This window comes from Sciurus vulgaris, assembly GCF_902686455.1.
Source record: "Sciurus vulgaris genome assembly, chromosome: 14".
Taxonomy (NCBI): Eukaryota; Metazoa; Chordata; class Mammalia; order Rodentia; family Sciuridae; genus Sciurus; species Sciurus vulgaris.
Window position 1 is genome coordinate 8,215,790 of NC_136475.1, and position 27,259 is coordinate 8,243,048.

Here is a 27,259-nt window from a genome sequence, read left to right on the forward strand (position 1 = left end):
CCAAAAGGCACAGTGGCCCGGGAGGGGTTGAAGTGTACGGCTTCTCCCTTTCCTCTTCCTCAGGGGCTCCCCCGCTCTCCCCTCTTCCTTTCTTTTGCTTTCTGTCCCTCCTCTCTCCTTGTCGCGTTGCTTTGCATTGACTATTTCATGCCACATCTCCTCCAGCGTGGGAACAGACCCATGCAGGCATCCGTGGCCCTCACTCTGGATCTTAGCAAACCCTTCCTGCCCACTGCTGGGTTCTGCTGCCACCAGTCACAGGACCGGATGGACATGTCCTGCCCCAACCAGAGGCGAGCAAGTGGAGCCAGGCATCCTACAGACCCAAGCCATCCCAGCCAACATGGAGGGAAAGCAACCCCCAGGCTTTAAGACCTTCACCCCAGGATCACTGGGCACTGCGTGAACTGGGAAAAGGCTCACCCCCTTCAAGAGTGCCCAGGAACTGGCCATGGTGCTGCTAGCTTGCGGGACGGTGGAGGATGGCCACAGCTATGCCCTGGTGTGGGCTCCCTGCCCTGACCCCGCAGGCACCCACACCCTACCTGGGGTACATGATGGCGGCAGTGGCTGCAGCAGGGCAGAGGGGAAGGCTAGGTGTGGCCAGGCCTCCGGGAAGCAGGCGGCTGAGACGGACCTCTCGTGAGGCAGGGCCCCAGGTCCTGGCACACGCTCTATCACTCCGTTGGACTTCCCTTTTAAAACGCGAATTCAAAGTGAATTATTAGGAATTTCAGGATGGCAACGGCAGAGTGTGGGTGGTTCTGAATGTGGGGCTCTGTGTGGCTGTGCTGGTCCTACACCCCTGAAGTCATCCCTGGGAGGAGAGGGACAAGAGCAGCTGGAGATGACACCACAGAAAGGCAGGCAGAGAGCAAGACCCAGCCTCACTTTCCTCCCCATTTCTGGTTGGGCCTCTTCACTGGGAGAACCCAAAGGCAAGCCAGAGGAAGACTGCCCCTGGCATGGCGTCCACTGGGATCAGCCTCCTGGGCAGGGGGACGGCTGAAGATGTGGAGGGTCTCATCCCACACAATCTGCACCTTTGCCCAGTATTCCCTCTCTAATTTGGGTAGGAAGAGCTACCATATCACTGTAAGCTAATGTCAGCTTGGTCATTGGTATGGTCTAAATGCTTGTGTCCCCCAAATTCATGTGTTGAAACAACCCCCACATGATGGTCTCAGGAGGTGAAGCCTTTGGGAGGCAATTGGGTCCTGAGGGTAGGACCCTCAGGAATGGGATTGGTGCCCTTGCAAAAGAGGCCCCGAAGACCCTCCCTCATCCCTTTCGCCATGTGAGGATATAGCACCATGTCTGCTGTGCTGCCCTCTTGGATTTCCCAGCCTTGAGAACTGCGAGAAATAAATCTCCATTGTTATAAGCTTCCCTGTCTCTGGTGGTTTGTTACAGTCACGCTCCCACCTGAAACAGAAAGGTAGCCACTGGCCGTCCTCTACATAAAGTAGCAGGGCAGCAGGCAGTAATGAGGTCACATTAGCATGACTGCAAAAACCCTGCTTCTGCAGCTGGTCCCAAGACCTGTGTGGGGATGACACTCCTCCACCTGATCCGCGATCCCCTTGCCTTTGCTAAACAGGGGTCTTTAGCTGGTAGGGTGATCCGCCTTTCTCTCCTGCAGGAACCCCACTGGTGGTCCTGTCTCACTTGGGTTGCTGTAGTTTCCCATCAACTTGTAGAGTGGGACACGGAAATAAGAGGCGTCCAGTGCACCTCCAGATTCCAGGCCTGGCCCTCCCTGCCCCACTCTGTAGCAGCTCCCCAACTTCCCCTGGCCATTGCGACTGTCAGCACAGGCTACATGCCCCCTGTGTGCACGTTGGTTAAGCAGCACAAGGAGCCCAGAGGAGCCAGGGACATCCCCTTGCAGTGCTTTGGACTTCTGAACCTGGTCTCCCTTCAGTACCAACACTGCTTTGGTTTGGAAAAGTGAATCCCAAAGGTCCATGAATTGAAAGCGTGGTCTGCAGGGCGGTGCTGTTGGCAGGTCTCTGGGCCTTTAGGAAGTGGGGCCTCGGTCACTGGGGGAGGACCCTAAAGGGCTTCCTGGGACCTCCAGCCATCCTCTCTTTCTCTTTGCTTCCTAGCTCATGACGTCAGCAGTGTGTTCCACGGGGCACCCTGACGTGTTGTGCTGCCTTTGCCAAGGCCCTGAAGCAATGGTGGGGGAGGGGGGTGTCACCTGGTCTGGGGCTGGATCCTCCAGAACCATGAGCCCAAATAAACCTTTTCTCTTTGCAAGTTCATTGCCTTGGTTATTTCATTACAGCAACATGAAGTTGACTCATACAGACACCTCCAAACCTCAAGTTTGCAGAGGCAGAAAGCAAAACTTATTTGAGTGGGTTATTGGGCACAATAGTCATAGGGGCTACTTTCTCCACCACCCAAGACCTAAAACACATCTGGGAATGGGGGCATTGGCACCACAAATCCAGTGCTTGCTGGCTGAAGGTGCACCTCATGCTGTGGGCCCACCGACCCTCCCAGCTGGCACTGCTCCTCAGCCACTGTTCTATGAAGTCATCACTTCTCTGATAAGAACCAGGGAATTCCATGAATTTAAGTCCACTGCCAAGCGTCCATGGCTAAAGTGTGTATCACCTCCTGCTTGCGCATCTCTGGAGAAGGCACGTTGTCAGGTGGTGCCAGCGCGTGTTCTGTGGCAGCAGAGTTAAATCCATGCCCAGAACACATGTCATCCCAGTGAGGACAAGTCATGGACCCCTTAAAGACAGGAATCACACAGCGTCCTCACTCTGCCACCAGAGTCAGCTAGCCACTCCTCCCCCCTAAATAGGATGGTCCACTCCCAGGGCTCGGTGCCTTTCAGCAGTGGTGGGGCTGAGCAAGGCTGGCGAAGGGCGACAGTGTTACCTGGCCTATGCACCTTCTACCCCTGGCTGCCGGACCACCTTGCACATGAACCTGTTTTGAGCAAGCACCAGGCGGGCAGGGAAGTGGGCATCTGGCACCCACAGGAGTCCCTTGCAATCGCTTAGTGGGGCTCAGCAGAAGCTCCACACCTTGTCCTTCTCATGCGCCCGATGCCAGAGCTGGCTCGCTAATAAAGACCAGAGGCAGAGCCACCCTGTCAGTCACGCACGGTCTGGCCAAGCAGCACACCCGACGCCCCAGGACGCGTTGCAAAGTGCAGCTACTTCCCGCCCACTTCAGAAGGGAACTCCTGACAAGCCCAGACCACTGGACACACACTCCCCATGCAGCTGGACCCCGGGCTTTCTCACTCCTTCCTGTCTACCAGCCCATTGCCGTGAATGGACCAGTATGTTTTTTAGGATTTCAAGATTGTCAAGGTTCTTCTGAACAAACTGACGAAACTCTGAGCAAGACAGTGAAGATCCAAGGCTGTCCCTGCATCGAAATGCTAATTGCTTTTGTTTTCTCTTCTGATGGGAACGAGAAAGAAAGCATTTACCAGACCAGTAAAACACTATGGTGAATGCCAAAAATCCAGGTGCAAACATCAGACTTCCAACTACAGTCTGACCACCTGAACATTAATGTGGTGTTGTCTAATTTGAAGACATATATTTTGTCATTTTGTCTATACTTAGTAACAAATTTGCATTTTTGATTTGATGTACCTTGTTAGATTTTACATTTTTCATTGTTTTTATACTTAACCTTAAAACTGATTCTTATATCGTTGTATTAATATCACAAATAATCACAAGAAATGTTTTGAGACAGAGTACTATATCTGTGAATATATTTATATGGTTTTTTTTTTTTCATTTAGTAGGAACCTTTCCATCAGTACGAAAACTAAGAAAATTAATTCCTGCAGTATAATCTGGAATTTGTTGTAGATTAAAGCTTATTTTTTATATGATTATATCAAAAGGGATTCTGCTGTCATATATAACTGAAAAGAACCAACAAATTTAAAGTATACTTAAAAATACAATTAAAAAGTTTAAAAAAAAAAACATGGAGTTTAGAAAGGAAGCATTTGAGAGGTGATTAGGATTAAATAAATCCACCCAAGTGAAGTCCCCATGATTGGATACCAGACACTTTATAAAAGGAGGGGAGGGGAGACCAGAGGACACGCATCTGTACACTCCCTGCCTCTTGCCATGTGATGCTCCACACTGGCTCAGACTCTGTCAGCGCCAGCAAGAAGGCCTTCCTCATACTCTACCCTTGCCCTTGATCCCGACCTGCTCCTCTACTCTGGTCTGTGTATTAGTGACAGCGAAAGGATTAATAGGTGAAAGCTGTGTTCTAATCATATCATAGCTTCATCCTTTATGAGCACATTCAAGCATGAAGTGACTGCTTTATTGCTCAGGGTCTGGGAGTTGCAGAGGAAGCCAATGCCATTTATTTACTTTAAATGAATTTACTTACAAGCAATAAAGGTTCAATAAGGTACATGATAACGGCTTTTCCCTTGGTAAGGCTTCGAACCCGCAAACTCAACAGCAGCAGTTAATGTATCTTTCAAAAGATACTCTGTAATCAATTAACTCATGACATTTGACTATGCAGCCTATTAATGTGAATTTAATCTAAATTCCTTTCACAATTCAGCTCTGGGCTGGGGTATACAGCTCAGGGGCAGAATGCTTGCCTAGTCAGTGGGCGGTCCTGGGTTCCATCCCCAGCATGGCAGGCAGGAAGAAGAGGAGGAAGAGGAAGAGGAAGGGGAGGAGAGGGGAGAGAAGAGGGCAGGGGAGGAGAGCAGAAAGCGATTCAATTTAGCCACTCACCCAGAAGATACACCGAGCAAAATCCCTACTGTCATCAGCATCGAATATTTACTGTGTCTGTTATTTGCCTGTCCCTCCCCGTTCTAAGCACTTAGGATTCAGGGTGCATAATGGAGACAAAAATCCTTGCCCTCAAGTGGCTTATATTCCGGGTGGGGGCGGGGGACAGGCCTTGCACAGAAAATGTAATAAATAAATAAATCATGCCATCCGTGGAAGGCAGCTAGTTCTAGAAGGAGACAGAAAAGGACCCTGGGGACCAGGAGAGCTGGGGGGTGGGGATGGCCGAGTTTGTGATTGATTGATTGATTGATTGATTAACTGATTTTTGAGTCTGTGATTTTTAAATAGTCTGATAGCCTCATGGCGAAGGTGAAAGTTGATAAAAACTTACAGGAGAGGGAAGCAGGCTGGGCAGGGATCTGGAGAAAGAAGATGCACAGCAGGGTCCCACTATAAACGTTCTCCAGGAGTTCAGGACACAGAGCAGACCCCAGGGAGAAGGTGGGGAGCCCGTCTGGCTCTTGCCAGCATGCTTACACGTGATGGTGAAATGCGCGCTGAGTCTTCTCCCAGTTCCCTGGCATACAGCTCTGCAAATCCTTGGACTCCGCCGTGGTGATAATGAGGTGCCTGATGTTCCCTGGATAACTTGTAGATGGGGACTGGCCACTGGAAAGACCAAGGCAAAGTTAAAAGGTTGGGACTTTAACTCCATGCCCCCAATCTCTGGGGACAGGAGTGGTGCCCATGGATTAACTCGATCATGAATGGCCAGTGGTTCAACCCATCATGCCAACTCAGTGAAGCATCCATAAAAACCCAAAAGGATGGGGTCCCTGAGCTTCTGAGGAGTGGACACAGGGAGGTTCCTGGAGGTAGTGAACCCAGAGAGGGCATGGAAGCTCCCTGTGCCTTCCCATGCCTTCTTCTCTTTGATCTGGTTGCTCATCTCTATACTTCGTTAACATCCTTTATAACGAATGGGGAAACATGAGTAAAGTGTCTCCTTGAGTTTGGTGAGCCTTCCTAGAAAAGGAATCAAACCCGAGGAGAGGGTCGAGGGAACTCCTGATTTACATGTGTCACAAGATAAGGGACAACCCACCACTCAAAACGCATCTGAAGGTGGGGGGCACAGTCTTGCGGCTCTGAGTCCTCAACTCGTGGTGTCTGACACTACCTCCAGGCAGAATGGAGCACGTTCAAGGGGTGCTCACTTCAGAACTGGGTGGTGTGTGGGGCTTCTTCCGCATCTGGCAGCTGCAGGGTTGGGTGTTAGCCTGGGCGGCAGCCTGTGGAAACCCAGAGTGGGAAAGTCCAGTGAGACACACTGCTGCACACTCGGCCACCTGGCACAACATGCCTTCATTCTCTCACACCTCCCGTGGGCCAGGAGTTCTTAGCTAGGGCCTCTGTTAGGTTTCACAAGGCTGCTACCAAAGTGCCAGGCGGCGTTCTCATCTGGAGGCCTGATGAGGAAGAATCTGCTTCCGAGCTCGTTCAGTTTGCAGAGTGTTGGTTTCGCTGTGGTTGCAGGATGAGGGGTCCAGCTTTCAGCTGGAAGCACCCACCATTCCCAGGGGTCACTCTGCGCTCTCTGATGTAGACTTCTTCCATACGTCCACCCACTTCACCAAACTGCAAGGAAAGCCTTCAACGTAAGAAGTCTGTGTAACCTAAAGCGGTCGCAGGCCTGACACCGTCTCACATTTGCTTCATCTACGGGTCAGAAGCAAGTCACAGGTCCTGGACATTGAAGGGCGGCACACCAGGAAGTGGGGCTCACTGAGGAGCACGGTGACCTCCATCACTGGAAACGCGGGTGCCCCCATCTCAACAAGTCTGCCTCATGTCAGTTACAGCACAGTGTGGTTAGTGTGACTGAAGAGCTTGCTTTTAACTTACGGAAATTTAAGGAAAATCAATTTAATTTAAAAACCAATAGTAAACTCAGTTTCAGGAAAAAAAATTTTGTGTAAGTAAATGATTTCTTTTTCAACTGTAAATTTTATGAAACTAGATATGGAGCAAATATCTCCACTGAAAATTCAGTGTTCAAACAGAGCACACTGTTAATTGTAAAGATACACACAAGCTTTCAAAGACAATACGAAAAATCAGAAATCTCTGAAGTGACTTTCAAACTGATATGCTGAAATGACACCCTGTATTATAAGACATATTGTTTAAAATAATTTTATTTTTCTATTTATTTTTGAAAGAAACGAGTACCAGATTTTAAACATTTTTTTCAATTTGTTTTGGTTATACATGACAGTAGACTGAACTTTGATACATCATATATAATGGAGTATAATTTCTTATTCTTCTGGTTATACATGATGTAGAATACCATTGGTTATGTAATCATATATGTACATTGGGTAATAATGTCCAGTTTATTCTACTGTACTTCCTACCCTCAAACCCCCTCCCCTGCCTTCACTCCCCTCTACCTAATCTGAAGTAACTCTATTCTTCCCTAGCTCCCCAATGGTGAATTAGCATCCGCATTTCAGCGAAAACATTCAGATTCTAGTTTTGGGGGATAGGCTTATTTCGCTTAGCATGATATTCTTCATTTCCATCCACTTACCCGCAAATGCCATAATTTCACTCTTTAAGGCTGAGTAATATTCCATCATATATATAATATATATGTATATGTGTGTATATATCATATTTTTTAATCCATTCATCTGTTGAAGGGCATCTAGGTTGGTTCCATAGTTTAACTATTGTGAATTGGGGTTTTGAGTTACACACGTGGTTCAAATTCCATTGCTGAGAGAAAATGAAGAGGTGCTGAGCCTACACTTGGCAAGGCACCAATGTCAGCTAATAGTACAAGGAAATATCTGATTAATGATAGATAACAAGATATGGTGGAGGGTTCTGAGAGGTAAAGACGGCCCTCCAAGCGCTGGGAAGGACTCGGGAGAAGGCGAGACGGGCCTCTGGCGAGCCTGGCGCGGACCCACGCGCCACCTGCAGCGGCTGGGCCTGCAGCGGCTGGGCCTGCAGCGGCTGGGCCTCCGCTTCACCGCGCGCCTGGCTGTGAACGCGCGGCGCCGCTTGGCCCTCGCGCCGCGCCGTAGGCCAGCTGCACTCCGGCGGCCGCGATGGCGGACGTGTCGGAGAGGACGCTGCAGGTGTCGGTGCTGGTGGCCTTCGCCTCCGGGGTGCTCGTGGGCTGGCAGGCGAACCGGCTGCGGAGGCGCTACCTGGACTGGAGGAAGCGGAGGCTGCAGGACAAGCTGGCGACGACGCAGAAGAAGCTGGACCTGGCCTGAGCGGCCGCCCGCCCGGCCGCGCGCTCCCCCGCGGAGCCGGCCCCTCCCGGGCGCCGGTGAGCAGGGCGGGCGGCGGCCTCTCCGGGGACTCGGGGGCGGGCCTCGGGCCCGGGGACAGCTCGCGGGCGGGCGGCCGGGAGCGGAGGCGCGCTCCCGCGCGTGCTCGCGGCGGGTCCGATGGACGCTGGCCGCGTGCAGTGCCGTCGCGCCCGCTCCGTCGCACTCGGAAACGAACGCGGTGGCAGGAACGGAGGGGCAGCGGGAAGGCCGAGCCACCCGCCGCGTGGCGGCCCGCCGAGCACCGTGCTGCGCTAACGCCCTGCGACTCCGGCGGAAACCTGGGTGCGGGCACGTGGGGGAAAGGGCCGCGGCCGGGAGGCGGGAGTCGAGCCCCAGCGTTCTCATCAGAGCTGTTTGTCACGGAATTTCGGGGCCTCCGCTTTCTTGTTGTTAATCATTCAGATTTAACGCTGCAGTGTGAAGTCAGAGTGTGGCACTAACCTTTTCTTTCTTTCTGTTTCCAACAGCTTGCTGAAGATGGATGTAGACTACTGGAAAGAAAGAATTTCTTCTTGCACTTTATGAAATCTATTTTTTAAATTAAAGAAATCTTTAAACATATTTGAACTTTTTTTTTTTTTTTTTTCTTTAAGGGAAAGGGATCTTTTGCCTGCCACTAAGTTTACTGCATCTAGAGATTCTGAATTCTAAAAGGTGATGTTTTAGTAGTTTCGAGCAGGTTGCTTCTTTCCTGTGGAATTTATGGTAGTTCCTTGGTGCTGCCACTAGACAGAGTTCACCCAGGGACCATTATGGGTTCTTTTGTTGAACCAGGAAAGCAAGGGTCTGTATACACATAACTCAGGTGGGGATGATGCTGTAGGACCTTTGCACTTCAGAGAGTGACAGTGTACCAAGGACAAAGGAGACATTTCTATTGGGAAACGTCTCCTATGTCTCATTATGGAATATACATGTGAACAAGAAATAGTCTTGAGAGCTTAGTGATAAATCCCAACCATGTCTATAAATCAAGAGTCAGTGACTGGGTCCCTGGTTATTTTTTATTTGCAGGAGATGTTTTCTAGCACACTGCCCTTGATCATTCCTGTAAAGATGACTTGTGTCTCAGCTCCACAGCAGCAGAAGGAAATGCAGAAAAGTGTTCCTACAGAAAGCCTTCCCATTTTACTGCGGCTTTTAAAGTCCCCAGACTTCCAACTTTGTTCTTTGTCCTTCTGTGAATGCAATACACAGGACCCAAAGGATGGTCTTAAGAGTTCTTTCCTGTTTGGGCTCCAGTTGGCTGAACTTCCCTTGTCACCATCTTTCATGGAGTCTCAGAGTTAAAGCTCTTCAAGACAGTAGGTTTCTTGAGGTGCACGTTGCCGCCCTACTGTTGGACTGTTTCTCGTTGAGTATCTGGGTTTTGCTAGTTCTGCCTCTGGGCCTGCTCCTGTACCGTGTTCTGGTGGGCCTGGTCTTTCCAGGATTCTTTGTCATTGCTTGTGTGCAGCACCCTGAGATACTCAGCCCCCTCTCCTCTCCCTTATCTGGGCATCCCTCATGGACTTATGCTGCTCACGCCCAAGCTCCTGTTTCCCATGGGTCTTCAGCCACTCCATGCCACCCCTCATCTCATTGTCTGTGCCTGTTATCTCTTTTTGCTATGCACATGTGTCCCCATCTCCATAGTCAGCAATCCCCCTTGATATTCTGTCACTTTTCTCCTACCTTTACCCTACTTAAATGTATTTTTTCTCCCCTGAAATGCTTTCTCACATAGAGATATCACTCTTCTCCTATATTAACCAAAACTGGAAATAGGAGGTTGGGAACCAGGAGTCACAATAGTAGATATCCTTGGATGTGACAAACTGTTGGCTTGAAATAAATGCCCATCCCCATGTGTCATGCCATTTAATCACAACATCTGCTTGTCTTGGTTGACCCACTCTTCTGTCTTGCCTCCTTTTCTGCCCCATATGGGCTTCTCAGACCACCTGCTGCATTCCACGTTGCTTTGGCCAAACCCTGGATCTTCTCTTTTTAACAGACTTGAACCTCATGTTGTACTTGACTTCCTTAGTCTCAGCAGGTAAACCCTCCTCTTTAGGACAGCTGATGTCAGTAGAACTGCCCACTTGAAACCACTGGTTGTCCTACCCTCACGGTTCACCTCATCAATCTTCCAGGGCTCCCTGATCACATTAGACTCCATCCCCACTTACATTTATCCCTCAACACTGCTGTTGCCACTGAACTTACCAGAGAAAGACATGAGACCTTTCTCATGTGGCCTACTGTAAGTGGGTTTTGTTGTGTATCCTGGTATCCCAGTAATCTTTCTCTATATTCCTTAACTTCCCAGTTTATATCTCATTCCTAGTAGATTGCTCTCCATCATATGAGAAGATAAAGGCACTAGGTGGGAATTCCCTTAGCTCTTAATAGCTCGAACTAGAGCAGTGGTTTCAACAGGACCTTCACAACACTAATCCCTGAAATCTTGCGGCATGTAGTTGGAGCATGATCTGGGTGTTAGGGTTTTTGTTTTTTTTTTTTTTAAGCTGTAATGCTCAGCAGAGGCTGAGACCCAGTGGTTCTGAGGCTCTATTGCGTTAGCTTTCCTTTATCAGGAAAGCAGACACGGGGCCCCTTCCTGGGCTATCTCCTCTCTGGTCTCAGTTGTATTCTGCATCTACCTCTGGGACCTTCAGTCTTTCCTTGTTTTTCCTTAGTTACGAGAACACAGATCTTGACTTAAAATTCCTTTTTGTTGACCCAAAAGAGCATGAACGACCTATAACTAAAACAATGCAGCATCTTACAAACACGATGTTGACACAAGAGGCCCGTACAGGGCATGATCCATTAGATGGTTCAAAAGGAGGCAAAGCAAGTTTGTAGTGTTTACTTTTGGTGGTGGTGGGGATAAGGGTGGGTAAGGACTAGGAGGAGGGAGAGACTATTAGGGTACAGGTTATGTTTCTTAATCTGGTACCATTACATGGGGCATGCAGTGTGAAAATTCAGGAAGCTGCATGCTTACAGTTTGCACTCTCTTTTGGGGGGGATACTGGGGACTGAACTCAGGGGTGCTTTACTGCCAAGTACATCTCTAGTCCTTTTCATTTTTTATTTGAGACAGCGTCTTGCTAGGTTGCTGAGGGTTTTAAGTTGCTGAAGCTGGCATTGAACCTATGATCCTCCTGGTTCTGCCTCCTGAGTCGCAAGCAATACAAGCAGTTCTTGACTCTGTGCACTTTTCTCTGTGTATATTATTCTTGAAGAAAAAGTCTATAAACAGGTGACGATTCAACCTGACCTGTGGAATCAACTTATGTACCATTCCAAAGAACACCCGCATATATTAACGTGTTCACCATTTGGGAGGTAGCTGGGCCTGTCATTCTTGCTCAGGTACAATGTTGCTACAGTGAAGTTTGGGGATTGGATTTATAGGACTCAGTCCCACTTGGAGAATTATTATCGCCTTCCTAAGAGTGCACGTAAACTAGGGATCATGGTGAGGATGCATTATTCGCTCACAAAGTTGGTGTGGAACAGAATCACCATCCTCCCAGAATTCAGATGGACAACGTGCAAAATCCGAATGAAGAGGAAGTACAGCCGTACTCCAAAAGACAAAGAATTAAAACGTGCCTTTGAAAGCGACGGTATGCAGCAAACCCTGCGCCCCGTGGAAGCGCTCCAGGAGAGTTCTTGTAGTTACTGAAGGCGCTAAAGTGCTCACTTGGCATCCTAAGATGTGTTCCGCAGGGCTGGCATCGGAACGCAGATCGAGTACCCAACGCCGCGGTAACACTGGCACACTGCGGGGCACGTAGTTCCGGGCACCGTGGGACGTGCGGGGGAAACTCCCGGGCCGGCGCTTCGCCAGCTCGGCGACAGCCGCGTGCAACGCTCTCGTCCAGTTCCCGCCGAGAGCCCGCGGGGGGCGGGGCCGCTGGGGGCGGGCGCGCGGCGCTGGCGTCATCTTCCGGCGCCGCCGCTTTGGTCTCCCTGGCAACCGGCGCGCGCCGGGCGCCGCAGCCGAGGAGATGCTGCCACGACGGCCGCGCGATCCGCTGCAAGCCGTGCGGCGCCGCAGTCAGGAGCTGAAGCTGCAGGTACGGTGGGGCTGGGCGGCCGGGGGCCTGCGCGCCGTCGTTGGCCGCGCCCCGGGCGGGCGCAGGCGCCGCGGCGCCTTCCTCCCGGCGACCCCGCGCCCTGGGAGCCGGCGTCCGAACCGCTCTCCTTCCCGAACTCCCCGCACCCCCGACGTCCCGGCGCCAAACCCCACCCCGCCCGCGCTGCACCCCGCCCGGCCCCCGCCACCGGCGAAGCCTCCCGGCGGTTCACCGGCCGAGCGCGTCCCCCGCCGCCTGGTGTCCAGCCCAGGCTCCGAGGCGGAGCCGCGGCCGCCCTCACCGCGTCCCGCCCCTGCGCTGCCCGGCCCGCTTTCCCTCCGGCCTCCTGCCCGCGCGGCTGTCTCCGCCCCTGGGGCGCGGGCGCGGCGGCCGGGAGGGTCCCGAGGTGTCCGGCCTGCGAGGCTGGCCGGTGGGCCGAGCTCCGTAACTGCAGAGCACGCCCAGGCCGTTTGTCGGCAGAGTTCCCGTCAAAGACGGAGCAGCTGCGGCGGAGAGACCGCCCGGTTCACGGGCGCAGCTGGGCGAGGGCGTGCGGTTCAGCTTCCTGGAGAACCAGCGCTTTGACCGGGCGCAGCCCGTCTGCGTGCCGGGGCGGGGGTGGCCTCTCCAGAGCCTCCAGTGTGTAGCGATGGAACCCGGGGACGGAGGTGGATGGTAAAGGACTCATCTCGCTGTGCTCACGACATAAAAACGATGCGCCTGAACGAGAATAGGGGAAGAGCACTGTTGGTGGGATATAGTAATACTGTGCCTGAAACTTCGTTAAGTCTTACTATGTTAGGGAAAGTATCAGTCATCGAATGACAAGTTAGAAAAAGAACATAAAGCCGAACATAACGTATTTTAATAAAATTTTCCTGTATGTGAAATATGAAAAAGATGTAGAAGGAAACCTACTGAAATGGTATCTGTAGTGAAATGCTAATAGTAGTTAGTGTTTTTTCTCCTTTTTCAGTACACTCAATGCCTGTTCCTCTCCCCATCCCCCCAGTAATGGGATTGAACCCAGGGGCGCTCTTATCACTGAGCTACAGCCCCAGCCCTTTCTGTTATTTATTTATTTTTATTTATTTTTGTGGGTACTGGGGATCAAACCTGGGGCATTGCTCACACTAGGCAAGTGCTCTACCATTGAGTCACATCCCTAGTCCTTTTTATTTTTTATTTTGAGAGTCTGGCTAAGTTGCTGAGTCTGGCCTGAAACTTGGGATCCTCCTGCCTCAGCCTCCAGAGTAACTGGGATTACAGGTGCACACCACTGCACCCAGGGACTGTTACTTTTTAAAGCAAAAAAAAAAAAAAAAAAAAAGTAAATAGCAATTAATGGGTTGTTCATTTTTTTAAAATTCTTTATCACTTTGCTCAATTGGGGGGTATCAAGGATTGAACTCAGGGGCACTTGACCACTGAGCCACATCCCCAGCCCTATTTTGTATTTTATTTAGAGACAGGGTCTCACTGAGTTGCTTAGCATCTCACTTTTGCTGAGGCTGACTTTGAACTCGAGATCCTCCTGCCTCAGCCTCCTAAGCCACTGAGATTATAGGTGTGCACCACTGTACCTGGCACTAATTTTGTTTTTAAAAAATGGATCTATTACCAAGTTTTTAAAATACTAAATAAAATTATATAATCTTTGACAGATAAGAGATTTACTGACGTTTATCTTTTATCCAGTTATGGACTCTTGTTTAAAAAGTACAAAATATAAATGTTCTACCATAAGGAAATAAATGTTTGAGGAGATAGATGTTCTACCTGATTTAAATATTATATAATGTATACTTGTATTTAACTGTCTCATGGCACCCCATAAATAGGTCCAAGTTTTATGTTTTTATCAGTTAAAAATAAATTTAAAATTTAAAATGTACCAAAGAATTTGGCACATGAATATTTAAGTGACTTTGTATTGGAATCACAGTGTTGCAGCAAAACCAAAATATTCTCCTGGTAGAAATAAAAATAAAACTTCATGGAGTACTGACTTATGCTTTGGTAACTTACTATGGTTCTGCATTGAATTTTAAATTTAGTGGGACATTAAGAGAACCAGAAAATTTTTCAAAAGTAAACTATAAAAGCAATTATTAAAACAAAAATAAAAGATGATTACAAAATTATTCAACTTGGAGACAAATTGACTCAGGAACCTTTTGATACCTTGAATATCTAGAAAAGACATTTTGATAGTATTAGCTAATTCTTTCTTGTATCCACAGAAGAGGCCTGACAAAAAGTGGAATAAATTTCCAGCGTAGTGTCCATGGGCCAAGAAATCAACTTCCTATTTGGGTCACACCTGTGATGACTTGGCCCTGTCACTGAGTATATGAATTTTGTAAATAACTCAGGTGGATGCCAGATAGCAAGGGTAGAGAAGAGGCTAGTGAAATTTATTTCTTTTTTTTAAAAATCTCTATCTTTTCATGTGTCTGTAGAAAAGAATCCAAAGAAATGTGTGCCTCTTTGGGGGTACATTGACAAAGAGACACGTAGTCTTTAGTAACAAACTAAGTCAGGACAGAGTCATGGTACATTTGATGCAATGAATACTACTCAGTATTAAGAAGGAATAAACTTAAACATGTATAACACGTGGTTCAGGGAAAGGCCTACCCAAGAGTTCACACTGTATGAGTCCATATAGGTAAAAGTTCAAGAGCAGGCAAAATTAATGTACGGTGGAAAAAAAAATCAAAACAGGTTTGTCTCTGGAGGAATGGATGGAATTTACTAGAAAGGGCATTGGAGACCCTTCTAGAAATTTTCTATGCAGTTTCAGTTATAAACACAGGCATATTTGTCAAAATGCAGCACGTTAGGTTTGTGCCTGCCATTGCATGTTTTACATCAAATATTCAACTCTCTGGTCAGTAGCACCCATAGCACATTATTTATATTAATGGCTGCAGTTTACTTGAAAATGCATGAAAATAAGGTAGGTTGATGGATAGATAGACCAAATAAGTAGAGTCAAATGTAACAGTAGAATCTGGGTAGTGGCATGTGGGTATGGACTTCAAAATTCTTTCAACTTTATTATATGCCTAAAAGTTCTCATTACATATTGTGGGTGGAAGGAGTAAAATTTTATTTCCTAAGATAATAGACATCATTGAAATGTAAGTATCATAACTTAATGTGATGTTTTAAACTGTCTCTCTTTACCCTAGGTCGACAGCTTGCTTTCTGAGAGCCAACTGAAAGGAGCTCTAGAACCCAATAAAAGTCGAGATATTTACCAAAGGTACAGTATGCTCAATTATATAGGTTTTTTTCTAGAAACTACATCCACATCTCAATGAGTGGAATTTAAGGCACAGAAGTTTTTTGAGGTTTTCTTGCCCTCTTTCCCTTCCTTTCTTGCTTTTTATTTATTTACTTATGTTCCCAAAGAAAATGATATTGGGAAATAATACTAAGGTAACAGTGAATAAAATTTTCAAAAATGTATTTTTAAATATTTCCTATTATAACCTATATTTACCAGGTCTCAATATTGGAATGGTAAGATCAAATAAGGAATCGTAAATATTAAAAAGAAAGCACCCTTCATTTATTTTACACTCTGTATGTGCCAGGCATGTGTTCTGTACTCCATAGGCTTTTTCTCAATTTTGTCAATAATGCTGCAAGATACTAACATAAATAAGAAAATCAAGGTTCACAGCAGTTAGTTAATAAGTCTAGCATTACTTTGCTTTAAGACACTAAAGTTGGGAGCCTATGTAAGTGTTTTAAGGTGGTTAAGAAATGCAGAATTCCTTGAGGCAAGGGAGGGCACTTGACTGGAATCTCAGGAGAGACGCTGGACTCGGTCCACTACAACCAAACGGGAGGATTGGGAGTGATGTCAGGAGATCTAGAAGAAACCAAGCTCCACCCAGTGGTTGTGGGCTTGTTGCTGTTGAGACAGCAACTATGACGTCTGCCCTGGGTGCACTGAGGTGGCTCAGGCAGAATGACCCTAGACCCTTGGCTCATGTAGCCCCAATTCTGTAAGTGACCAGAAATCTGGCTAGAAGCAATTTGTCCTTGCTTGGGATAGTGACCTTTAGTTTTCTTGAAAAGAAGCTGTTCTCTAGGTGGGTGAGTAGTTTTGTTTTGTTTTGTTTTGTTTTTCTTTTTAGTCCCTTGGGAAGTTTAGCACTAAGTAGACACAATGAACTAAACTGAACTAGACTGCTAATACTTTTGCATGAAGTTTAGAACATCATTAAGGTGATCTACATCTTTGGGGGTATTTGAAGAGTTTATAGCATTCAGAAGAACATGAGAAGGGGCATCAAGAGATAAACAGGAAATACGTAAATGATAAAGACCAGGGGGAAGAAAGAAAAGAGCATGAGATTCATTATATTCATTCAAATGATTTATAGAATTATTTGGAAAAGTTTTACTTAAGGCAGGAATTCAAAGTACCTAAAGCAAAACAAAATAAAAGCAGTTTTTAAAATGTCAAATGGAATTTAATTTATCATTATTGGCAGGATTGATTGTTTAAGGAATTAGTTCAGATTACATTAATGAATAATAGTGAAGGAAAAAATGAGGGTAATTGTGCTTACTTTACTAGATTTAAAAACAATAATATTTACAGGCTGTATTTGAAGTGTCAAAGAAAAACTAGGGTTTGAATTTTCTCTAAAAACTAGTAAGTGTCTTCTGGGGAAGAGATTGAACCCAGGGCCCTTTGCCACAGAGTTGCATCCCTGGTCCTTTTTGTTTTTTTTCTTTTGAAACGGGGTCTTGCTAAGTTGCCCAGGCTGGCCTCAGACTTTCACTCCTCCTGCCTCAGCCTCTGAAGTGACTGGGGTTATAGATGTGTGTCGCCCACCTGGCGGTAATGTGTGTTTAAGTCCATAGTTAACCTCTGAGTATAAAGTGATCCCTTCAGAGTCACTTAAAAATTCACACTGATGTTTCCAAGTCTGAAAATGTCATTTGGCCCTTGTGTTTGATTAATAGTTAGCTGGATATAGAATTAACAATAATTTCTACTGAAACTTTTGAAGGCATTATTCAGTTTTCTTTGCATGCAGTAATGCTGGTAGGTCTGATTATTGTTCCTTAATAATTGGCCTTTTGAGAACTTTTCAGCCTTAGTGTTTTGAAATTTTAGCACAATATTTTGGCATCATTTTTATCTTTTTAACACAGTGGATATTTTCGGTTTGAAAATTCATCTTTCTCTTGAGCTCTAGGAAATTTTATTTTACTAAAGATAATTTCTTCCATTTGCTATTTTTCTTGAAACACCTTTGAGTCAGGTGTTGAATATACATTCTCTAGATTTCTAAACCTCTCATCAATACTTTTTCTTGCTTATCTTTTTGTTTATGTGTGGAAGATTCTCTTGGCTTCTTTTTCTAAATGGAATTGTAATTGAGGATTGGGTAACAAATATTGACAGTATATTGTGTAGCAGCCACAGACATTCCAAGTAAGACGCTAATGAAATTCTTGTAACTTTTCTGTGGAATAAGTTTAGTGATCTTGTTGGTCATTTACTAGTGTTTTTTCTTGTTCTCAATTTGTTCTTTCTTTATAGAATCAGGTTCCTACTTTCAGATTTTCTCCTTCCGTGCTTAGGTTGTTTTTAAGTTCTCTTCTGTTCTTTGAATTGTCTTTGCTTCCTTGGTGCTCAGATCCTTTTTTTATTTATTTATGAGCCTTAAATGTTATCCTTATGTTGCTAGTTTTCTCTATCTTGGCCGGAGGCCCTTGGCTATTCATTTTTATTTAAGCGTGCGGGACTCGGTTGATTATTCTAGAGCTCTCTCGGGTTCCTCTGCTGATGTGTGCGTTGGTGTACTTCCTGTTGGTACTATATGCTGAATGTGAATGAAGTTCTTCGCAGGCAGAAGGGCTCATCATGGAGTCAGGAACCAGCCTTTAGTCTGAGGAACCCCCAGTGCCAGAATAGGTACTAGAAAGTTCTTTAGCCACTATGATTCTCCCCAAGTCAGTCATTATTTTTATTTTTATATTTTTGAGGAGAATCTTCTAGTACAGATGGAGAACAGAGAGGGTGAGGTAAGAGAAGAGGGAGCCAACTAGCTCAGGATTTCTGGAAATAAACTTTTGTAAAAGTCATTATACTTATTACAGAAGGGCCTTAACTAAATCTAAGCTTAACCAGACCCTCTGCTCTCTCCCTGAGTAACATAAAGACCCCTGATGGCTTTAAGACTGAGTCCCTAAGTGCACAGCCATGGGGCATCCTCCTGTGCAGACTCTGATGACCTGGAGGTCATGTCCCTCATGCCTGTCTGATCTGAAAAGGATCTGATTTTTGAAAACTCAGCCAGGTACAGTAGTGCATGCCCATTATCCCAGCAGTTCAGGAGGCTGAGGCAGGAGGATCATGAGTTCAAAGCCAGCCTCAGCAACTTAGCGAGGCCCTAATCAACTGGACGAGACCCTGTCTCTAAATAAAATATAAGAAAGGGCTGTGGATGTGACTCAGTGGTTAAGCACCTCTGGGCTTAACACCCGTGCCAACAGAAAGAAAGGAAACTCCCCCAGGATTAGTCGTGGGCGTGTACGACTTAAACTAGAATATATGAGCTGTCTACCGAGCGACCGAAACACCACAGCTATTTGGACAGCCTGGTTCAAAGGGCGTGGTGTGGCAGGAAGAGCCAGAGTGTCCACCTGCCCTCCCGGCCGCTCTCCAGGGACCCACTGTGGCTCTCCTTTGGAACCTTATTTCTCTGCCAAGTCAGGGCTGAGGCTCACGCAGCTGTGGTGGGAGTCGGTTGTGTCTCCATGTCTACTTCCCTGGCCTGGGGAACCGCAGAGCTGCAGAGGAGCTTAGAACCCAGCGTTCTTCCTCATTTGAGATGTAGGAGACTGAGGCCGCAGGTCACTGCCACTTCTGAGCCTGGTTGTCCCGCCCAGTGCTACTGGAAACACTCGTGGCAATGGTACAAAGGCCTTTGCATGTGAATTTTTAAACTTTCTTCATACACTGACCATTGGCCTTGCCAGCTCAGCAGTTGAATAATTTTATAAAATAGCTTTCTACTTGCGACAACAGAAAAATCATTGTTTTCTTTCTTTTTAAAAATTCAGATGTATCCAGTTAAAACAGGCAATAGATGAAAATAAAAATGTTCTTCAGAAGTTAAGCAAAGTAAGTATTATGGTGAATCATATTACAAAAACTTTACACAAATATTTTCACTAAGTGTGAATGAATTGGGGTCAGTAAGTTCCTGGGTTTGCATTTGGAATAAAGTCCAACCGCGGCAGCGCTGAGTTGGGGTACGGGCTCCCAGGGTGTGCTTCAGAGCAGCAGAGCCAGGTCCCGAGAACCTCCAGCTGCACCAAGCTGCCCAGGCCGAGGACCCAGAAATCCAGACGCTGCCTTCGGAACACTGTGTGCATCGTGTAACGTAGGTGTGTTGCAGTTCAGGAGTTTCTGTTTTAATCCCATGTGGGAAGAGCACCCGGAGGGTGAGTGGTAAGGAAGTCTCTGGTGTCCCATGGCATCTCTGCAGGCAGTGAGTCTGCCAGTTTGGAGGAACAGGAATTTACCCTGGCTGTCCCTTCAGGACTTTTTTTTATATGAGCCTGAGTTTCATCCAGGCGTCCAGGGCCAGAGGCTCATGGAGCATTTAAAGTGGAAGTCACCTGATGGTGTCCCCTGCCTATGTTACTGCATCTGAGCATCTCCTGGATTTCTGCAGTGACACAGCACGTGTCGGCTTAGGAGGTGAACTCACACTGAATTTGAAAACCTAGTAATTCCCATTTTGTAGATGAGAAAACAGAGGCTCTCAAAGGTGAAGAAACCATGTCTCCCTGTCAGTAAGTGGCAGAGTAGGGGACTGGCCCTGGCTTTCTGACTCTCCAGCCAGTCTCTGTCAGACCCTGGCCCCTTCTGACTGCAGAGTCTGCAGTACTCAGCCAGAAACAAAATGAAAACAAAATCAAGCACTATCGTTTTGTTTTTTAATTGGGCTTGCATCCCAACTCAGTAAACTAACTATATTTCTTTAAACTCTGTTTCCCTAAACTAAGTGTAATCTCACCCTAGTATTTATTTTGTATTGTAGCACTTACTGGAGTTTTTGGTGTTAGTCTTTTTAAATGAATATAATTAGGAAACTAAAATTTAGTCTTAATAATTTATTCTCTCACAGGCGGATGAGTCTGCACCTGTTGGCAACTATAATCAGAGAAAGGAGGAGGAGCGGAATTTTTTGGACAACCTCACTCAACAGCTGCAGGAACTTGCTTTGACCACAAGTAGAGAACACACAACTGAGTACGCTGTCTTCTTTCCTCCATTCCTTTCTTTCAGATGTTATGTTACTATTGTTTTACATTTGATTAAGAAATAATATATGCTATAATCAACGGTATGATTAATGGACATTTACTGTGCATGATAGAACATGTCAGATCCCAAGAGTAATGCAAAGACAGTACATCGCAGTCTCTGCCCTTAGATTACTCATATACAGTAAAAAAATGCAAGGTTGGGAAAGCAAAACTGAAGCTAAATAAACACATGTTAAATAATTAGGAAGATACCTTGAATGTGTCAATGTGTAAGGAAAGTGGTTTGGAGTGTCTCCTGACAGAGTTCCCTTTCTTATAAGTGTTTTTTAAAAACTTGAAGTAGAAACATGATTGTTTTTCTGCTGGAGAGAAAGTTAATAATAGCTTTTGCAAATTACAAAAGACTTATAGGCACAAATGACCTAATTTGTGGGGAACAAAAAAATTATCAAATTATGTAGACCCTTCAAATGCTGTTGCCCAACTTCTTACACTGTACTCTGGGAAAAATGCTAAGGATGCAGATGCGAGGATTCTAGAATTTTCACTGAATTCTGTATTGAGAATGACAGAATAGCTGATATTGTACCCAACTTTTCTACCACAAACAACTATAAAATCTGTGCAAATACATAATATGCATTCTTTTCAGCATTAACCAAAATGAACCATATAGGACCACAAAGCAATTTTCAATAAATTTCAAGGAACTGAAGTCATGTAGTATTTATTTTTTGATCTCTTAGAATTATATTAAAGTTCAATGACAGAAAAATAACTAGTATCACTTAAAGTTTGCAAATTAAATCACACACTTTATCTGTATAACCCATTAGTTCAATGAAATGTTGCCCTTGAAATCAAAAAATATTTCAAATGATAAAAATGTATGACTCATGGGTTGCAGCCAAAGTAGTGCTTAGAGAGGAATTCATAGCTTCAAATGCATAATTTGAAAAGAGGTCAAAAATCAATTATTTGAGCTTTTAACTTAAGAAGACAGAAAAAGAACAAGGTAAGCCTAAGGGAATGAAAAATAAGGAAAAAATAAAATGAGAGCAGAAAACAGTGAATAATAAACAGATATTTAATAGGTGAAATCGACAAAGCCAAAAATTGATTTTTTGGAAAAATTAAATTGATACTCTTGGCAAGACTGATCAAGATGAAAGAAATAAAATAGTGATGAAGATAAATCACTCCAGATCTTGTATACATTCAAAGTACACTTGGAGGATACTATGAACAACTTAGGCCAATAAATTTGAAAATTCAGATAAAATAAGTTCCTTGAAAAAGAAACTGTACTAAAATTGACAAAAGAGAGACAATAGTCCTTCTAAACTATCTACTAAAGAAGTTGAATGTATAGTTTAAACCTTCTCACCAGGTTAAACTCCCAGGTGGCTTCACTGGTGAATTAGTACAAACATGTAAGAAAGAAATAACACTAGTATTCAAAAATCTTCCTAGAGAATACAAAAAGCATTTTCTAAGTCATTTTATGAGCATTGGACAGTGTTCATGTCATAACTGACAAGAACTCTGTAAGAAAATTACAGTGTGCTCATGAGCAAATACACCAACCTAACATCAAATATGAGCAGATAGAATCCACAGGTACATCAAAAGGACAATACGTCGTGACCAAGTAGAATTTACTCCAGAATGCAAGGTTGGTTTAAAATTTAAAAAACAGTTGGTGATTGGAGTTGACTACATTAACATACCAAAGGAGAAAACCCATGTCTGATTCCCATCGTCCTTGGCAACATTTTGGAATAATCCACCCATATAAAATATGTGCAGAATATCTCCTAAAGAAAGGGACACATCAGTGATCGATAAGGCATTTTATAGGTTTGTATTCTAGGTTGGCGTGGCTCGAGAGCCCTACACCTGTTTTATGCAGAGTGGACCCAGTGCTTTATTCCTGAGAATGCCTGACTTGGCTGGTCTTGTAGTTAGCAGTGTCAGTTTGTCCGGTGGTCCCGTGAAGGGATGCTCCTCTGTGTAAGCTGGAGGAGGGGGGAGGCCTTTGTTTTGTCTCTTGCTGTATGCTTAGCACATGGCATCTGTGACAAGGAAGGTATCTGGAAGGTGCCTAGGTATGATGTCAAGGTGTGACAATGTTGCTGAATATGGAAGGAATGGAGATCAGGGATGTCTGGTGACTTATCCAAGCCAGTTGTGTCCCTCTGGTTTCTCTCTCCCTCACCTGCCTAACACCCTTTCCTTCTGTCCACCCTGTCTTCATTTCTCACTTTTGACAGCACCGTGCCTTTAGCCCTGGTCCCAACCTTTCCTGACATTGTGCCTGGCCACCTTCCTAAAGTGGGAGTCATCCCTTCCCCTCCTTCATTCTTGGGGACAGCCTTGAAGACAGTGCCCTGTGGCCTGCCTGCAGCCGACCTCTTTTCACCGATCACTTATTCATTGTTTCCAAGCCCTGCCCTGCCATTCCTAAGCTACCTGAAGTTGCCTGATTTTAACCTTCTTCCACTCCCTTTTTACCCGGCTAATCCCCACTCATCCCTTGAGCCCTAACCCTGTGCCTTTTGCACCCTACACAGCCTGGCTGGCCATCTCTTGTGATTCCTTAGCATCTAGCGTTCCTTAGAGCAGCACCTACTGAACTGTGTTGGGACTGTCCGTTTCCTGGACTTTTCCAGTGAATTGTGTCTGGTTTACCCTTGTACCCATGGCCACTGACATGAAAGCTGACTATGCCATCATCTTCATAACTGACTTGTTTTGTTTTGTTTTGTTTTGTTTTCGTAATACGTGGGGGATCAAACTCGGGGCCTAGCACACTGGAAACAAGTGCTCTACCCCTGAGCTTCACACCAGCCCTCACCATTACTGACTGATGGAAAGCTCACTGTGTGTGGATTTGCATTGTTCTGAACACTGCAAATTGTAGCTCACCTAATCCTCATGACAACCTTAGGAGGCAGGTCCTGTTATCTCTTATAAGGAGGTCACCCAGGGTCACCCAAGGAAGAGGGATAGAGCCAGAATGAAAACCCAGGCCCGTGTCCCACGCACTGTGAGAGCGCTCAAGCAGCGTTTGCTGAATGGGGGACCGGCCTTGGGTGACAGGCGCTTCAGCTCAGGTGCTAGCTCAGGTGCTCGCTCAGGTGCACTGGCTCCTTCTCCACCTTGGGCCTTCAAGTCACCTGTGCTTAGCGCAGTGTGGAAACCTTTAGTTTTACTTCCCTTTTTATGCTTTTTTTCCTGGCCAGCTCCAAAAATGGAGCAGTTCTCCCAGGTACAGAAGTTGTGCTCACACTTGGTCTGTACTCGTGTTATTTCAAGAGCTCCTTCTCATAGAAATGCTTCTCCGTAGAGCTGATGTGCCTGCTGAGAAAGAGGAAGGTGAGGATTCTTCCGCGGAAGATGAAGAAGATGAAGAAGAAGAACTCGAAGAAAGTGGCGGAGAGGAGGAAGAATCAGAATCAGAAGAGGAAGAAAAGCAGGGAAGTGAATCTCCCAAAGAGACAAGTAAAAACTACATTGCTCTTGGAGATTTTACTGCTCAGCAGGTTGGGGACCTTACATTTAAGGTAAGCCGAGAGAAGACTGACCGAGTGTAAGGGTAAAGTTTCTAAAGACTCAATCTGTTTAAATAAGTAATTATGATTTACAAGCAATAGTAATATGAGTCTATTATTAAAGTTACTTGTTCTAAAGATTTTTTTAAAGTGTTGATATTTCTTAATGAGGGGTAAAATTTTATAGTTGATTTTCAACTGTCATATGTATTAAGTTATTCAGGTGGGTTAGGCGGTGCCGTGGCTGAGACAGGGAGCACTTTTGCCCGTCTTCCTATCGGTTTAGACACGAAGGGGCTCACATCCATTCTGTCTGAGCCTGTGCATAAGTGACAGGTGGGATAGAAAAATAAAGTCATGGGGCTTTTTGTTTGTTCATTTATGTGGTGCTGGGGATCAAACCTAGGGCCCTGCCAAGCAAGTGTTCTACCATTGAGCTACATCCCCAGCCCTGCAGTTGTGGTTTTTAAAGGGTTTGAAACTGTTTTCTGCTATTGAAATGAGCCAGAGAAATTTTATTAAAAATATAAATCTTGATCCGTTATTTAACTTCAAAGTGTAATGCCTCATTAATATTAAAATTTGCAAGAATATTGTACAACTAATATATTTATTGGTTTTTCTTTGATTTGGTACCAGGGATTGAACCCAGGAGTGCTTTACCACTGAACTATGTCCCTACCCCTTTTTATTTTTTATTTTGAGACAGGGACCCTTGCTAAGTTGCTTAGAACCTCACTAAGTTGCTGAGGTTGGTCTCAAACTTGCAGTCCTCCTGCCTCAGCCTCCCAAGTCACTGAAATTACAAGCATGTGCTATGTACCCAGCTAATACATTTTAATTCATAGGGTTTTTAAAAAAAACTTTTCCTGGAAAAATGCCATCAAACTAAATAATAATGTGTATTCTAAGAAAGTTTTTGCTTTTACATGCCTCTAGTAGTGGAAATTACTTGCTTCTCAAGGATGGATTATATTTTATATGTGGACGAGTATTGAAAACATGAATTAGGCGGGTAGGAATATTGGGTAAATACTATTTTTGTTTCAAAATAAGGCTTAACTTTAATAAAGTCATTTTTCTTCAGGGGTTTGTATGATACTCCTGGAAGAGATTTTCCAAAGAGAGATTTACAAATTCAAAAACATTTTCTACAGTAATCAAATTGCCAGAATAATTATGGGTCCTCAAAAATGCTTGTGAAAGTGGTTCCCATTTGCATGTGGAATTTGAATGTGTGTTAAGCAACCAAAAGGAATAATTCATTATAGTCACATTATAGTCACAAAAGTATTGGGGTAGGGTGGTGGGGAAGCTTTTGATATTAGTTAGGATAAACAATGAATCAAGAAAACGCTTCCTTTTTCTAGTGTATATTTTAAAGCATTAGTAATGAAATGCTACTCATGACTATTGAGTCATATTTTTAAATTTGTACTTTGTTTTGCTTTAAGAAAGGGGAAATTCTCCTTGTAATTGAAAAAAAACCCGACGGTTGGTGGACGGCTAAGAACACCAAAGGAAATGAAGGCCTGGTTCCCAGAACCTACCTGGAGGTTTGTCCTTGCTGCCTCTGCTTTCTCCTTTCCTTCTTCAAGCCGTTTTCATTTTTAATAAACCATTAAGCTATATTCTTTGATCAGCTTTCTAGAGAACGACTTGCCGTTTAAAATTTGCTTTACTTTTAGAGAGACAGGGTGTGGGAAAGACACCATGTGTCAAGGTCCTGGGGCCTGGGAGGAGCTCTGAGAAAAGCAAGCCCAGGAGCACTCTCAGGATGAAGTGCTTTGTGAGCACCTGGTGTTTGTAACACTAATAGGCGCTTACTGTTATTGCAAAGCGTGACCACTGTTTTTTATTTCCACAAACATATGATCCCCTTACTAAAACCTAAGCATACCGTCCCTGCATGTTGGTACCCTGTTTTTATAATTTTACAATATAGCACATGCCAAGCCATGTGGACCTCTGGATCAGCACTGATAGAAACAAAATACACACCACATCTAGAATTTTAAGTTTTCCGGTAACCACAGTGAGCTCCTATTTTTTTCCTTCTGACGGCAAGGGTGGGAGTTTTCTCTACCACCACGTGTCATTTTCCACATCACTTCTCCAGCTCCAACCAGCGTCCAGCAATTCAGTTTGATTCGGACCCTAACTCCTGGATTTACCTGGCGCCACAGTGTAAGGGCACAGTCCCACCAAGACTGTCCCCGGTTCAGATGCCAACCACATGTCCCAGCAACCACTAGTACTTCTGACTGGCTAAAATTCAGGAGTCTCCTCTCCTGCAGGGGTCTGATAATTTACTAGGGTAACTCATAAAACCCAGGAGGACTTTCTAGTCTGTCCTCTGTATCCAAGGGTGCAGAGCAAAAATATCTGAAAACAATTGCATCTATATTGAACATGTACAAGCCTTTTTCTTGTCTTTATGTCCTAAACTATACAACATAATAATCATTTATATGGCATTTACATTGTGTTTGAGATTTTAAATATTTTGCATATGTTTTAAGGTGTGTAGGAAGATGTGTACAGGTCATATGCAAATACTGCATCATTTTATATAAGCATCCTTAGGTTTGATATCCATGGGGATTCCTGGACCAATCCCCTGAGGATACAGTGGGCCCCCTCCTGAAGCTGCCTGGGGGCCCTCTGAGGTCACCTCACTAGCCTACACGTGGGAATGGTGGAACCTCTTAGGAATAAGAAAGCTTCTTAAGAATAAGAGTTCAGAAAATTCCAAGAGTTTTAGGAGTTCTGTGCCAGCAACGGAGACAAAGAGCAAATATGTATTTTCATTGCACATAAAAAAGTAAACAGAAGTAAAGGGAATTGTTTTTAATGTTGTATATTATCTAATATATCAAAATATTATTTCAACATATGATCCTATTTTAACATTGGGTTAATTTACTTGTTTTACATTAGATTTAAAATCCAGTGTGTGTTTTACATGGACAACACATCTCAGTCAGTCCTAATTTAAAGAGCTCAGTAGCTGCAGGGGCCAAGGGGCTGTGCACTGCACGGGACAGGTCTAGGTCATCTTCTGGAAGGCAGCAAGAGTCCAACTCATGGTGACATATGGTTTAGGCTGTTTCCAACCTATAATCATCATCAATTATGCTGGAAAGAAGCTAAAATTAGTTTCTATGAATTATAAAAAATCTCCCCACTGTGGCTTACCT

The 27,259-nt window shown here is 45.1% G+C and overlaps 2 protein-coding genes and 1 long non-coding RNA gene across 5 annotated transcripts in view; 2 read left to right on the top strand and 1 right to left on the bottom strand.

Annotated features, from left to right (window-relative positions):
- The first annotated feature begins 7,847 nt into the window (after positions 1 to 7,847).
- On the top strand, positions 7,848 to 8,696 carry MTLN (mitoregulin). The gene is made up of 2 exons (XM_079110695.1): positions 7,848 to 8,112; positions 8,584 to 8,696. The coding sequence occupies exon 1, from the start codon at positions 7,886 to 7,888 to the stop codon at positions 8,054 to 8,056; it is 171 nt and encodes a 56-aa protein (XP_078966821.1). The 5' UTR covers positions 7,848 to 7,885; the 3' UTR covers positions 8,057 to 8,112; positions 8,584 to 8,696.
- Positions 8,697 to 10,597: 1,901 nt separating this feature from the next.
- NPHP1 (nephrocystin 1) overlaps positions 10,598 to 27,259 on the top strand; it is a 47,743-nt gene continuing 31,081 nt past the window's right edge. The window contains exons 1-6 of one of the 3 annotated variants that reach the window (XM_079110659.1): positions 10,598 to 12,189; positions 15,387 to 15,460; positions 19,291 to 19,351; positions 20,364 to 20,488; positions 23,855 to 24,071; positions 25,514 to 25,615. In XM_079110659.1, coding sequence (XP_078966785.1) covers positions 12,121 to 12,189; positions 15,387 to 15,460; positions 19,291 to 19,351; positions 20,364 to 20,488; positions 23,855 to 24,071; positions 25,514 to 25,615 — 648 coding nt within the window. In that variant the 5' untranslated portion in view covers positions 10,598 to 12,120. Of the gene's footprint in view, positions 12,190 to 15,386; positions 15,461 to 16,343; positions 16,435 to 19,290; positions 19,352 to 20,363; positions 20,489 to 23,854; positions 24,072 to 25,513; positions 25,616 to 27,259 lie in introns of those variants that run through there. The other 2 variants (XM_079110658.1, XM_079110660.1) reach the window with 2 other exon arrangements.
- Positions 17,472 to 18,735, bottom strand: LOC306644120. Its single transcript, XR_013759174.1, has 2 exons — positions 18,042 to 18,735; positions 17,472 to 17,993 (listed from the first exon to the last, which is right to left on the bottom strand). It is a non-coding gene; the product is annotated as an uncharacterized lncRNA (long non-coding RNA).

Coding starts and splice junctions, on each gene's coding strand:
- MTLN (XM_079110695.1), top strand. CDS start 7,886: ATGGCGGACGTGTCGGAGAGGACGCTGCAGGTGTCGGTGCTGGTGGCC.